Genomic DNA, 14,270 nt, shown 5'->3' with positions numbered 1-14,270 from the left:
GCTGTGAATGCAGCTATCTGGATATACATGACACCACTGCAACATTCTACAGTTAATTAAAAGAATATGTGATCTCTCTCTCATGTTTTCAACTGAGGGTTAAAATTTAGTGCCAATATTGAGAGGGTGGTCTGCTTTTTCTTGAAGAGAGTGATGAGATCTGTCCAGTTATTGGAATAAAATTTCTTATCTAGGTTTTATATAAAATCTAATAACTGACAGGATGCCATTTTCAGAAAGGATAATCAATCTCCCAATCAACTTTGTTTTTTCAGAAATCGTAAGAACTGTCGATGCTGGAGTCAGAGATTACACCTCAGAAGGGTCCTGTTGTGAGGAAGGATCACTGGATCTGAAATGTTAACTCTGTTTTTTCCTTCACAGATCCCGCCAGACCTGCTGAACTTTTCCAGCAACTTTGTTCCTGATTTACACCATCTGCAGTTCTTTTGGTTTTAACACAGTGTGGAGCTGGAGGAACACAGCAGGCGAGGCAGCATCAGAGGAGCAGGAAAGCTGATGTTTCGGGTCGGACCCTTCTTCACAAATTTCTGAACCTGGCCTGCTGTGTTCCTTCAGCTCCACACTATGTCAACCTTGTTTTTCATCTTTTGAAGGTGTTGTTGCATCATCATGAAGTAGAGCTTCATGAATATTAAGCATGCTCTATGACATAGGTAAGCCAGCCAAATTGTAAATTCTTCTACAGGATGTCTTATTTGTACAGTATAATGTTTGAAGTGAACTTACATTTCCCATGCTGAAGTGCCTCTTAAAAGAGCCAAAAATATCATGGATGAGAACAGTTCCATCGTCCTGTATACAGAGTAGATCCTCATTGGTAGTCCAGCCAATGTGAACAACATGACCACTCTTCCACTGCAGGGATAAATAATACAGAAAGTGAGAGCATTATTCATTTCAGATTTATATGCCAGCTTTAATACACAAGCAAAGGAACATGAATTGTGAAACAAAGCTACCTCAGCTAGCATAAAAGTTTTGCTGTACCTACCTATCAACATTCACTGGTTATTTGTTTTTATACAACTACTCAACTTTAACCTATACAAAATTGTAGAAAGAAGATGGACACTCATGGCCAGTTAAGAGATCAAGTGTTTCCCCAAATTTGCTGCAAGGCTGAACTAATTAGTAACTTGTAAGTCAGGTATACAACAATACCTAATTCACTCTGGATTTGTATTAAGCTGCAACTTAAATTTTCACACTGTTTTAAAAGATTATTTCAGCAAAGTTTAGATTATTCATGAGAGCTACTATTGTCATTCTGAAGACAAGGGCCTTGCCTTGAAATGCTACCTGTTACCCTCCTCTTCATATACTGCCAGACCGATTTCTAGCGCAATATTTGCTACTGCCAATTCTTTGCCTGTTGCGCTTCAGACTGGTATAACAAGAAATAATAGAAAAATAAAGCTGACCGGTAAAGAAACAATCCGATTGCCTGATGAAGAGTAGATTTCCATTACAGGCCGTAAACTTGGAGATCTTTCTCTGTGTGATCCGTTGATCAAAGCTGCAACAGACATTAATCACCACTTCATATTACCACCAATCACATCTAACTTTTCTTTCAGCAACATGGCACTCCTCATACTGGAAAAGTAGTAAAACATATATTAATAAGGATGGAATATCTTACCTATTGGACCGGCATATGGTGCAGCTGCAATTAAACAGTTACTGAGGTCTTCTTTTATCTTCCAATCAGAATACAGATTAAATTTCCTTTACAGAGAGAGAAAACATGTAAAATTACAAAAATAAAAAAAATTAAATGAACTATTAAGTACTGAAATAGCAAATGTGTGTGTGTTCTGGCCAATTCCCTCTGATGGACTATTTTTCTTTATGCATGGTAATGGCTCAATTAGGTGAAATATTGGTATCATCACTGGACCTTTAATTCAGAAATCCAGCTGATGGCAGATGCTGAAATTTTAATTCAATTAACACCTGGAATTAAAAGTCTAATTAAAAACTACGAAACCGTTGATTGTTTTTTTTCTCTGACAATCTAGTTCACTAACATCCTTCAAGGAAGGAAACTGCCATCCTTATCTCATCTGGCTACAAATGACTCCAGTCCCACAGCAATTGTCAGCTAATAAAATGTGAGGCTGGACGAACACAGCAGGCCAAGCAGCATCTCAGGAGCACAAAAGCTGACGTTTCGGGCCTAGACCCTTCATCAGAGAGGGGGATGGGGGGAGGGAACTGGAATAAATAGGGAGAGAGGGGGAGGCGGACCGAAGATGGAGAGTAAAGAAGATAGGTGGAGAGAGTGTAGGTGGGGAGGTAGGGAGGGGATAGGTCAGTCCAGGGAAGACGGACAGGTCAAGGAGGTGGGATGAGGTTAGTAGGTAGCGGGGGGTGCGGCTTGGGGTGGGAGGAAGGGATGGGTGAGCGGAAGAACCGGTTAGGGAGGCAGAGACAGGTTGGACTGGTTTTGGGATGCAGTGGGTGGGGGGGAAGAGCTGGGCTGGTTGTGTGGTGCAGTGGGGGGAGGGGACGAACTGGGCTGGTTGAGGGATGCAGTAGGGGAAGGGGAGATTTTGAAACTGGTGAAGTCCACATTGATACCATATGGCTGCAGGGTTCCCAGGCGGAATATGAGTTGCTGTTCCTGCAACCTTCGGGTGGCATCATTGTGGCAGTGCAGGAGGCCCATGATGGACATGTCATCAAGAGAATGGGAGGGGGAGTGGAAATGGTTTGCGACTGGGAGGTGCAGTTGTTTTTTGCGAACTGAGCGGAGGTGTTCTGCAAAGCGGTCCCCAAGCCTCCGCTTGGTTTCCCCAATGTAGAGGAAGTCGCACCGGGTACAGTGGATGCAGTATACCACATTGGCGGATGTGCAGGTGAACCTCTGCTTGATGTGGAATGTCATCTTGGGGCCTGGGATGGGGGTGAGGGAGGAGGTGTGGGGACAAGTGTAGCATTGCCTGCCCCACAGCAATTGTCCTCTGGGCAATAATGCTGGCCAAACCAGCCACACCTACATCCTCTGGATGGGTGGGAGGGGGGGGAGGGGGGGGGGGGGGGGAGTGTCGGGGGGTGGGGGGGGAAAGAGTGTCGGGGGGGGGGGAAAGAGTGTCGGGGGGGGGGGAAAGAGTGTCGGGGGGGGGAGAGAGTGTCGGGGGGGGGAGAGAGTGTCGGGGGGGGGAGAGAGTGTCGGGGGGGGGGGAGAGAGTGTCGGGGGGGGGGGAGAGTGTCGGGGGGGGGGGAGAGTGTCGGGGGGGGGAGAGTGTGTCGGGGGGGGGGAGAGTGTGTCGGGGGGGGGAGAGTGTGTCGGGGGGGGGAGAGTGTGTCGGGGGGGGGGAGAGAGTGTCGGGGGGGGGAGAGTGTGTCGGGGGGGGGGAGAGAGTGTCGGGGGGGGGGAGAGAGTGTCGGGGGGGGGGAGAGAGTGTCGGGGGGGGAGAGAGTGTCGGGGGGGGGAAGAGAGTGGGAGAGTGTCGGGTGGGGAGAGAGTGGGAGAGTGTCGGGGGGGGGGAGAGTGTCGGGTGGGGAGAGAGTGGGAGAGTGTCGGGTGGGGAGAGAGTGGGAGAGTGTCGGGGGGGGGAGAGTGGGAGAGTGTTGGGGGGGGGAGAGTGGGAGAGTGTTGGGGGGGGGGAGAGTGGGAGAGTGTTGGGGGGGGGGAGAGTGGGAGAGTGTTGGGGGGGGGAGAGTGGGAGAGTGTTGGGGGGGGGGAGAGTGGGAGAGTGTTGGGGGGGGGAGAGTGGGAGAGTGTTGGGGGGGGGAAGAGTGTTGGGGGGGGGAGAGTGTTGGGGAGGGGAGAGTGGGAGAGTGTTGGGGGGGGGAGAGTGTTGGGGAGGGAGAGTGTTGGGGAGTGGGGGAGAGTGTTGGGGAGGGGAGAGTGGGAGAGTGTTGGGGGGGGAGAGTGGGAGAGTGTTGGGGGGGAGAGTGGGAGAGTGTTGGGGGGGGAGAGTGGGAGAGTGTTGGGGGGGGGGAGAGTGGGAGAGTGTTGGGGGGGGGGAGAGTGGGAGAGTGTTGGGGGGGGAGAGAGTGTTGGGGGGGGGGAAGAGTGGGAGAGTGTTGGGGGGGGAGAGAGTGTCGGGGGGGGAGAGAGTGTCGGGGGGGGGAGAGAGTGGGAGAGTGTCGGGGGGGGGGGAGAGTGTCGGGTGGGGAGAGAGTGGGAGAGTGTCGGGTGGGGAGAGAGTGGGAGAGTGTCGGGGGGGGAGAGTGGGAGAGTGTTGGGGGGGGGAGAGTGGGAGAGTGTTGGGGGGGGGGGAGAGTGGGAGAGTGTTGGGGAGGGGAGAGTGTTGGGGGGGGGAGAGTGTTGGGGAGGGGAGAGTGGGAGAGTGTTGGGGGGGGGAGAGTGTTGGGGAGGGAGAGTGTTGGGGAGTGGGGGAGAGTGTTGGGGAGGGGAGAGTGGGAGAGTGTTGGGGGGGGAGAGTGGGAGAGTGTTGGGGGGGGAGAGTGGGAGAGTGTTGGGGGGGGGGAGAGTGGGAGAGTGTTGGGGGGGAGAGAGTGTTGGGGGGGGGAAGAGTGGGAGAGTGTCGGGGGGGGGGAGAGTGTCGGGTGGGGAGAGAGTGGGAGAGTGTCGGGGGGGGGAGAGTGGGAGAGTGTCGGGGGGGGGGAGAGTGGGAGAGTGTCGGGGGGGGAGAGTGGGAGAGTGTTGGGGGGGGGGAGAGTGGGAGAGTGTTGGGGGGGGGAGAGTGGGAGAGTGTTGGGGGGGGGGAGAGTGGGAGAGTGTTGGGGGGGGGAGAGTGGGAGAGTGTTGGGGGGGGGAGAGTGGGAGAGTGTTGGGGAGGGGAGAGTGTTGGGGGGGGGGGAGAGTGTTGGGGAGGGGAGAGTGGGAGAGTGTTGGGGGGGGGAGAGTGTTGGGGAGGGAGAGTGTTGGGGAGTGGGGGAGAGTGTTGGGGAGGGGAGAGTGGGAGAGTGTTGGGGGGGGAGAGTGGGAGAGTGTTGGGGGGGGAGAGTGGGAGAGTGTTGGGGGGGGGGGAGAGTGGGAGAGTGTTGGGGGGGGAGAGAGTGGGAGAGTGTTGGGGGGGGAGAGAGTGTTGGGGGGGGGAAGAGTGGGAGAGTGTTTGGGGGGGGGAGAGCGTTGGGGGGGGAGAGCGTTGGGGGGGGGGAGAGTGTTGGGGGGGGGAGAGTGTTGGGGGGGGGGGGAGTGTTGGGGGGGGGAGAGTGTTGGGGGGGGGAGAGTGTTGGGGGGGGGAGAGTGGGAGAGTGTTGGGGGGGGGAGAGTGTTGGGGAGGGAGAGTGTTGGGGAGTGGGGGAGAGTGTTGGGGAGGGGAGAGTGGGAGAGTGTTGGGGGGGAGAGTGGGAGAGTGTTGGGGGGGGAGAGAGTGGGAGAGTGTTGGGGGGGGAGAGAGTGGGAGAGTGTTGGGGGGGGAGAGAGTGGGAGAGTGTTGGGGGGGGAGAGAGTGGGAGAGTGTTGGGGGGGGAGAGTGTGTTGGGGGGGGAAGAGTGGGAGAGTGTTGGGGGGGGGGAGAGTGTTGGGGAGGGGGGAGAGTGTGTTGGGGGGGAGAGAGTGTTGGGGGGGGGGGAGTGTTGGGGGGGGGAGTGTTGGGGGGGGGGGGAGTGTTGGGGGGGAGTGTTGGGGGGGAGTGTTGGGGGGGAGTGTTGGGGGGGGGGGAGTGTTGGGGGGGGGAGTGTTGGGGGGGGAGTGTTGGGGGGGGAGTGTTGGGGGGGGAGTGTTGGGGGGGGGAGTGTTGGGGGGGGGAGTGTTGGGGGGGGGAGTGTTGGGGGGGGGGAGTGTTGGGGGGGGGAGTGTTGGGGGGGGAGTGTTGGGGGGGGAGTGTTGGGGGGGGGGGAGTGTTGGGGGGAGTGGGGGGGAGTGTTGGGGGGGGGGGGAGTGTTGGGGGGGGGAGTGTTGGGGGGGGGGGGAGTGTTGGGGGGGGGAGTGTTGGGGGGGGGAGTGTTGGGGGGGGAGTGTTAGGGGGGGGAGTGTTGGGGGGGGGGGGAGTGTTGGGGGGGGGGAGTGTTGGGGGGGGGGAGTGTTGGGGGGGGGGGAGTTGGGGGGGGGGGGGAGTGTTGGGGGGGGGAGTGTTGGGGGGGGGGGGAGTGTTGGGGGGGGGGGAGTGTTGGGGGGGGGGGGAGTGTTGGGGGGGGGGGGAGTGTTGGGGGGGGGGGAGTGTTGGGGGGGGGGGGGAGTGTTGGGGGGGGGGGAGTGTTGGGGGGGGTGTTGGGGGGGTGGGGGAGAGTGTTGGGGGGGGGAGTGTTGGGGGGGGGGTGTTGGGGGGGTGGGGGAGAGTGTTGGGGGGGTGGGGGAGAGTGTTGGGGGGTGGGGGAGAGTGTTGGGGGGTGGGGGAGAGTGTTGGGGGTGGGGGAGAGTGTTGGGGGGTGGGGAGAGTGGGAGAGTGTTGGGGGGGGAGAGTGGGAGAGTGTTGGGGGGGGAGAGTGGGAGAGTGTTGGGGGGGGAGAGTGGGAGAGTGTTGGGGAGTGGGGGAGAGTGTTGGGGGAGGGGGGGAGAGTGTTGGGGGGGGAGAGTGTTGGGGGTGGGGGGAGAGTGTTGGGGGGTGGGGGAGAGTGTTGGGGGGTGGGGGAGAGTGTTGGGGGGGGAGAGTGGGAGAGTGTTGGGGGGGGAGAGTGGGAGAGTGTTGGGGGGGGGGAGAGTGGGAGAGTGTTGGGGGGGGGGAGAGTGGGAGAGTGTTGGGGGGGGAGAGTGGGAGAGTGTTGGGGGGGAGAGTGTTGGGGGGTGGGGGAGAGTGTTGGGGGGGGGGAGAGTGGGAGAGTGTTGGGGGGGGAGAGTGGGAGAGTGTTGGGGGGGGAGAGTGGGAGAGTGTTGGGGGGGGAGAGTGGGAGAGTGTTGGGGGGGGAGAGTGGGAGAGTGTTGGGGGGGGAGAGTGGGAGAGTGTTGGGGAGTGGGGGAGAGTGTTGGGGAGGGGGGGAGAGTGTTGGGGGGAGAGAGTGTTGGGGGGTGGGGGAGAGTGTTGGGGGGTGGGGGAGAGTGTTGGGGGGGGTGGGGGAGAGTGTTGGGGGGGGAGAGTGGGAGAGTGTTGGGGGGGGAGAGTGGGAGAGTGTTGGGGGGGGAGAGTGGGAGAGTGTTGGGGGGGGGGAGAGTGGGAGAGTGTTGGGGGGGGGGAGAGTGGGAGAGTGTTGGGGGGGGAGAGTGGGAGAGTGTTGGCGGGGAGAGTGTTGGGGGGTGGGGGAGAGTGTTGGGGGGGGGGAGAGTGGGAGAGTGTTGGGGGGGGGAGAGTGTTGGGGGGGGGAGAGTGTTGGGGGGGGGAGAGTGTTGGGGGGGGGAGAGTGTTGGGGGGGGGAGTGTGTTGGGGGGGGGGAGTGTGTTGGGGGGGGGAGTGTGTTGGGGGGGGGAGTGTGTTGGGGGGGGGAGTGTGTTGGGGGGGGGAGTGTGTTGGGGGGGGGGAGTGTGTTGGGGGGGGAGTGTGTTGGGGGGGGGGAGAGTGTTGGGGGGGGGAGAGTGTTGGGGGGGGGAGAGTGTTGGGGGGGGAGAGTGTTGGGGGGGGGAGAGTGTTGGGGGGGGAGAGTGTGGGGGGGGGAGAGTGTTGGGGGGGAGAGTGTTGGGGGGGGAGAGTGTTGGGGGGGGAGAGTGTTGGGGGGGGAGAGTGTTGGGGGGGGGAGAGTGTTGGGGGGGGGAGAGTGTTGGGGGGGGGAGAGTGTTGGGGGGGGAGAGTGTTGGGGGGTGGGGGAGAGTGTTGGGGGGGGAGAGTGTTGGGGGGTGGGGAGAGTGTTGGGGGGGGGAGAGTGTTGGGGGGTGGGGGAGAGTGTTGGGGGGGGGAGAGTGTTGGGGGGGGGAGAGTGTTGGGGGGGGGAGAGTGTTGGGGGGGGGAGAGTGTTGGGGGGGGGAGAGTGTTGGGGGGGGGAGAGTGTTGGGGGGGGAGAGTGTTGGGGGGGGGAGAGTGTTGGGGGGGGAGAGTGTTGGGGGGGAGAGTGTTGGGGGGGGGGAGAGTGTTGGGGGGTGGGGCAGAGTGTTGGGGGGGGAGAGTGGGAGAGTGGGAGAGTGTTGGGGGGGGGAGAGTGAGAGAGTGTTGGGGGGGGAGAGTGAGAGAGTGTTGGGGGGGGAGGGTGGGAGAGAGTGTTGGGGGGGGAGGGTGGGAGAGAGTGTTGGGGGGGGAGGGTGGGAGAGAGTGTTGGGGGGGGAGGGTGGGGGAGAGTGTTGGGGGGGGAGGGTGGGGGAGAGTGTTGGGGGGGTGGGGGAGAGTGTTGGGGGGTGGGGGAGAGTGTTGGGGGGTGGGGGAGAGTGTTGGGGGGTGGGGGAGAGTGTTGGGGGGTGGGGGAGAGTGTTGGGGGGTGGGGGAGAGTGTTGGGGGGTGGGGGAGAGTGTTGGGGGGTGGGGGAGAGTGTTGGGGGGTGGGGGAGAGTGTTGGGGGGTGGGGGAGAGTGTTGGGGGGTGGGGGAGAGTGTTGGGGGGTGGGGGAGAGTGTTGGGGGGTGGGGGAGAGTGTTGGGGGGTGGGGGAGAGTGTTGGGGGGTGGGGGAGAGTGTTGGGGGGTGGGGGAGAGTGTTGGGGGGTGGGGGGGAGAGTGTTGGGGGGTGGGGGAGAGTGTTGGGGGGGTGTTGGGGGGTGGGGGAGAGTGTTGGGGGGTGGGGGAGAGTGTTGGGGGTGGGGGAGAGTGTTGGGGGGTGGGGGAGAGTGTTGGGGGGTGGGGGAGAGTGTTGGGGGGTGGGGGGGTGAGTGTTGGGGGGTGGGGGGAGAGTGTTGGGGGTGGGGGAGAGTGTTGGGGGGTGGGGAGATGTTGGGGGTGGGGGAGTGTGAGACTGTTGGGGGGGGAGAGTGGGAGAGTGTTGGGGGGGGGAGAGTTGGGAGAGTGTTGGGGGGGAGAGTGAGAGAGTGTTGGGGGGGGAGAGTGAGAGAGTGTTGGGGGGGAGAGTGGGAGTGGTTGGGGGGGGAGAGTGGAGAGTGTTGGAGGGGGAGAGTGGGAGAGTGTTGGGGAGTGGGGAGAATGTTGGGGGGTGGGGGAGAATGTTGGGGGTGGGGAGAGTGGGAGAGTGTTGGGGGGGGAGAGTGAGAGAGTGTTGGGGGGGGAGAGTGGGAGAGTGTTGGGGGGGGAGAGTGGGAGAGTGTTGGGGAGTGGGGGAGAGTGTTGGGGGGTGGGGGAGAGTGGGAGAGTGTTGGGGGGGGAGAGTGAGAGAGTGTTGGGGGGGGAGAGTGAGAGAGTGTTGGGGGGGGAGAGTGAGAGAGTGTTGGGGGGGGAGAGTGGGAGAGTGTTGGGGGGGGAGAGTGAGAGAGTGTTGGGGGGGGGAGAGTGGGAGAGTGTTGGGGTGTGGGGGAGAGTGTTGGGGAGTGGGGGAGAGTGTTGGGGAGTGGGGGAGAGTGTTGGGGAGTGGGGGAGAGTGGGAGACTGTTGGGGGGGGAGAGTGAGAGAGTGTTGGGGGGGGGAGAGTGGGAGAGTGTTGGGGGGGGGAGAGTGGGAGAGTGTTGGGGGGGGAGAGTGAGAGAGTGTTGGAGGGGGAGAGTGGGAGAGTGTTGGGGGGGGAGAGTGGGAGAGTGTTGGGGGGGGAGAGTGAGAGAGTGTTGGAGGGGGAGAGTGAGAGAGTGTTGGAGGGGGAGAGTGGGAGAGCGTTGGGGGGTGGGGGAGAGTGGGAGAGCGTTGGGGGGTGGGGGAGAGTGGGAGAGCGTTGGGGGGTGGGGGAGAGTGGGAGAGCGTTGGGGGGGAGAGAGCGTTGGGGGGGAGAGAGCGTTGGGGGGGAGAGAGCGTTGGGGGGGAGAGAGCGTTGGGGGGGAGAGAGCGTTGGGGGGGAGAGAGCGTTGGGGGGGAGAGAGCGTTGGGGGGGAGAGAGCGTTGGGGGGGAGAGAGCGTTGGGGGGGAGAGAGCGTTGGGGGGGAGAGAGCGTTGGGGGGGAGAGAGCGTTGGGGGGGAGAGAGCGTTGGGGGGGAGAGAGCGTTGGGGGGAGAGAGCGTTGGGGGGGGAGAGAGCGTTGGGGGGGGAGAGAGCGTTGGGGGGGAGAGAGCGTTGGGGGGGAGAGAGCGTTGGGGGGGAGAGAGCGTTGGGGGGGAGAGAGCGTTGGGGGGGAGAGAGCGTTGGGGGGGAGAGAGCGTTGGGGGGGGGGAGAGCGTTGGGGGGGGGAGAGCGTTGGGGGGGGGAGAGCGTTGGGGGGGGGAGAGCGTTGGGGGGGGGAGAGCGTTGGGGGGGGGGAGAGCGTTGGGGGGGGGAGAGCGTTGGGGGGGGGAGAGCGTTGGGGGGGGGAGAGCGTTGGGGGGGGGAGAGCGTTGGGGGGGGGAGAGCGTTGGGGGGGGGGGACGAGGGTGGGGGGGGGAAGAGGGTGGGGGGGGGAAGAGAGTGGGGGGGGGAAGAGAGTGGGGGGGGGAAGAGAGTGGGGGGGGGAAGAGAGTGGGGGGGGGAAGAGAGTGGGGGGGGGAAGAGAGTGGGGGGGGGGAAGAGTGGGGGGGGGAAGAGAGTGGGGGGGGGAAGAGAGTGGGGGGGGGAAAGAGAGTGGGGCGGGGAAGAGAGTGGGGCGGGGAAGAGAGTGGGGCGGGGAAGAGAGTGGGGCGGGAAGAGAGTGGGGCGGGGAAGAGAGTGGGGCGGGGAAGAGAGTGGGGGGGGGAAGAGAGTGGGGGGGGGAAGAGAGTGGGGGGGGGAAGAGAGTGGGGGGGGGAAGAGAGTGGGGGGGGGAAGAGAGTGGGGGGGGGGAAGAGAGTGGGGGGGGGGAAGAGAGTGTTTTGGGGGGGGGGAAGAGAGTGTTTTGGGGGGGGGAAGAGAGTGTTTTGGGGGGGGGAAGAGAGTGTTTTTGGGGGGGGGAAGAGAGTGTTTTGGGGGGGGGAAGAGAGTGTTTTGGGGGGGGGGAGAGAGTGTTGGGGGGGAAGAGAGTGTTGGGGGGGGAAGAGAGTGTTGGGGGGGGGAGAGAGTGTTGGGGGGGGGAGAGAGGGGGAGAGTGTGTTGGGGGGGGGAGAGTGTGTTGGGGGGGGAGAGTGTGTTGGGGGGGGAGAGAGTGTTGGGGGGGGAGAGAGTGTTGGGGGGGGAGAGAGTGTTGGGGGGGGGGGGGAGAGAGTGTTGGGGGGGGAGAGGTGTTGGGGGGGGAGAGAGTGTTGGGGGGGAGAGAGTGTTGGGGGGGGAGAGAGGGGGAGAGTGTGTTGGGGGGGAGAGAGAGGGGAGAGAGTGTTGGGGGGGAAGAGAGTGTTGGGGGGGGAAGAGAGTGTTGGGGGGGGAGAGAGTGTTGGGGGGGGAGAGAGGGGGAGAGTGTGTTGGGGGGGGAGAGTGTGTTGGGGGGGAGAGTGTGTTGGGGGGGGAGAGAGTGTTGGGGGGAGAGAGTGTTGGGGGGGGAGAGAGTTTTGGGGGGGGAGAGAGTGTTGGGGGGGGAGAGAGTGTTGGGGGGGAGAGAGTGTTGGGGGGGGAGAGAGGGGGAGAGTGTGTTGGGGGGGGAGAGAGAGGGGGAGAGAGTGTTGGGGGGGGAAGAGTGTTGGGGGGGGGAAGAGTGTTGGGGGGGGGGAAGAGTGTTGGGGGGGGGGAAGAGTGTTGGGGGGGGGAAGAGTGTTGGGGGGGGGAAGAGTGTTGGGGGGGGGGAAGAGTGTTGGGGGGGGGGAAGAGTGTTGGGGGGGGGGAAGAGTGTTGGGGGGGGGGAAGAGTGTTGGGGGGGGGGGAAGAGTGTTGGGGGGGGGGGAAGAGTGTTGGGGGGGGGAAGAGTGTTGGGGGGGGGAAGAGTGTTGGGGGGGGGGAGAGTGTTGGGGGGGGGAAGAGTGTTGGGGGGGGGGAAGAGTGTTGGGGGGGGGGGAAGAGTGTTGGGGGGGGGGGAAGAGTGTTGGGGGGGGGGAAGAGTGTTGGGGGGGGGGAAGAGTGTTGGGGGGGGGGAAGAGTGTTGGGGGGGGGAGAGTGTTGGGGGGGGGAGAGTGTTGGGGGGGGGAGAGTGTTGGGGGGGGGGAGAGTGTTGGGGGGGGAGAGTGTTGGGGGGGGGGAGAGTGTTGGGGGGGGGGGAGTGTTGGGGGGGGGAGAGTGTTGGGGGGGGGGAGAGTGTTGGGGGGGGGGAAGAGTGTTGGGGGGGGGAGAGTGGGGAGTGTTTGGGGGGGAGAGTGAGAGAGTGTTGGGGGGGGAGAGTGGGAGAGTGTTGGGGGGGAGAGTGGGAGAGTGTTGGGGGGAGAGTGGGAGAGTGTTGGGGGGGGGAGAGTGGGGGGAGTGTTGGGGGGGAGAGTGGGGGAGAGTGTTGGGGGGTGGGGGAGAGTGTTGGGGGGTGGGGGAGAGTGTTGGGGGGTGGGGGGAGAGTGTTGGGGGGTGGGGGAGAGTGTTGGGGGGTGGGGGAGAGTGTTGGGGGTGGGGGAGAGTGTTGGGGGGTGGGGGAGAGTGAGAGAGTGTTGGGGGGGGAGAGTGGGAGAGTGTTGGGGGGGGAGAGTGGGAGAGTGTTGGGGGGGGAGAGTGGGAGAGTGTTGGGAGTGGGGGAGAGTGTTGGGGGGTGGGGGAGAGTGGGAGAGTGTTGGGGGGGGAGAGTGGGAGAGTGTTGGGGGGGAGAGTGGGAGAGTGTTGGGGGGGGAGAGTGGGAGAGTGTTGGGGGGGGAGAGTGGGAGAGTGTTGGGGGGGGAGAGTGGGAGAGTGTTGGGGAGTGGGGGAGAGTGTTGGGGGGTGGGGGAGAGTGGGAGAGTGTTGGGGGGGGAGAGTGAGAGAGTGTTGGGGGGGGAGAGTGGGAGAGTGTTGGGGGGGGAGAGTGAGAGAGTGTTGGGGGGGGGAGAGTGAGAGAGTGTTGGGGGGGGAGAGTGAGAGTGTTGGGGGGGGAGGTGGGAGAGTGTTGGGGGGGGGAGAGTGGGAGAGTGTTGGGGGGGGAGAGTGGGAGAGTGTTGGGGGGGGAGAGTGGGAGAGTGTTGTGGGGGGAAGAGTGGGAGAGTGTTGGGGGGGGGAGAGTGGGAGAGTGTTGGGGAGTGGGGGAGAGTGTTGGGGAGTGGGGGAGAGTGGGAGAGTGTTGGGGGGGGAGAGTGGGAGAGTGTTGGGGGGGGACAGTGGGAGAGTGTTGGGGGGGGAGAGTGGGAGAGTGTTGGGGGGGGAGAGTGGGAGAGTGTTGGGGGGGGAGAGTGGGAGAGTGTTGGGGGGGGAGAGTGGGAGAGTGTTGGGGGGGGGAGAGTGGGAGAGTGTTGGGGGGGGGGAGAGTGGGAGAGTGTTGGGGGGGGGAGAGTGGGAGAGTGTTGGGGGGGGGAGAGTGGGAGAGTGTTGGGGGGGGGAGAGGGGGAGAGTGTTGGGGGGGGGAGAGTGGGAGAGTGTTGGGGAGTGGGGGAGAGTGTTGGGGAGTGGGGGAGAGTGTTGGGGAGTGGGGGAGAGTGTTGGGGGGTGGGGGAGAGTGGGAGAGTGTTGGGGGGGGAGAGTGGAGAGTGTTGGGGGGGGAGAGTGAGAGAGTGTTGGGGGGGGAGAGTGGGAGAGTGTTGGGGGGGGAGAGTGGGAGAGTGTTGGGGGGGGAGAGTGAGAGAGTGTTGGGGGGGGAGAGTGGGAGAGTGTTGGGGGGGGGAGAGTGGGAGAGTGTTGGGGGGGGAGAGTGGGAGAGTGTTGGGGGGGGAGAGTGGGAGAGTGTTGGGGGGGGAGAGTGGGAGAGTGTTGGGGGGGGGAGAGTGGGAGAGTGTTGGGGGGGGGAGAGTGGGAGAGTGTTGGGGGGGGAAGAGTGGGAGAGTGTTGGGGGGGGAAGAGTGGGAGAGTGTTGGGGGGGGAAGAGTGGGAGAGTGTTGTGGGGGGAAGAGTGGGAGAGTGTTGGGGGGGGAGAGTGGGAGAGTGTTGGGGAGTGGGGGAGAGTGTTGGGGGGTGGGGGAGAGTGTTGGGGGGTGGGGGAGAGTGGGAGAGTGTTGGGGGGGGGAGAGTGGGAGAGTGTTGGGGGGGGAGAGTGGGAGAGTGTTGGGGGGGGAGAGTGGGAGAGTGTTGTGGGGGGAAGAGTGGGAGAGTGTTGGGGGGGAGAGTGGGAGAGTGTTGGGGAGTGGGGGAGAGTGTTGGGGGGTGGGGGAGAGTGTTGGGGGGTGGGGGAGAGTGGGGGGAGAGTGTTGGGGGGGTGGGGGGGAGAGTGTTGGGGGGTGGGGGAGAGTGTTGGGGGGTGGGGGAGAGTGTTGGGGGGTGGGGGAGAGTGTTGGGGGGTGGGGGAGAGTGTTGGGGGGGTGGGGGAGAGTGTTGGGGGGTGGGGGAGAGTGTTGGGGGGTGGGGGAGAGTGTTGGGGGGTGGGGAGAGTGTTGGGGGGTGGGGGAGAGTGTTGGGGGGTGGGGGAGAGTGTTGGGGGGTGGGGGAGAGTGTTGGGGGGTGGGGGAGAGTGTTGGGGGGTGGGGGAGAGTGTTTGGGGGGGTGGGGGAGAGTGTTGGGGGGTGGGGGAGAGTGTTGGGGGGTGGGGAGAGTGTTGGGGGGTGGGGGAGAGTGTTGGGGGGTGGGGGAGAGTGTTGGGGGGTGGGGGAGA

The 14,270-nt window shown here is 63.3% G+C and overlaps 1 protein-coding gene across 1 annotated transcript in view; it reads right to left on the bottom strand.

The window, feature by feature from the left end:
- vps16 (VPS16 core subunit of CORVET and HOPS complexes) overlaps positions 1-14,270 on the bottom strand; it is a 65,613-nt gene that overhangs the window by 35,814 nt on the left and 15,529 nt on the right. Inside the window, exons 2-4 of the mRNA XM_048535013.2 lie at positions 1,667-1,752; positions 1,446-1,540; positions 751-879 (exon numbers count right to left, since the gene is read on the bottom strand). Of these exons, the coding sequence (XP_048390970.1) occupies positions 751-879; positions 1,446-1,540; positions 1,667-1,752 (310 nt within the window). The remainder of the gene's footprint in view (positions 1-750; positions 880-1,445; positions 1,541-1,666; positions 1,753-14,270) is intronic.

The sequence above is a fragment of the Stegostoma tigrinum genome, chromosome 7, assembly GCF_030684315.1.
Source record: "Stegostoma tigrinum isolate sSteTig4 chromosome 7, sSteTig4.hap1, whole genome shotgun sequence".
In the NCBI taxonomy this organism is placed as follows: domain Eukaryota; kingdom Metazoa; phylum Chordata; class Chondrichthyes; order Orectolobiformes; family Stegostomatidae; genus Stegostoma; species Stegostoma tigrinum.
This window is presented reverse-complemented; position numbering and strand designations above follow the sequence as displayed.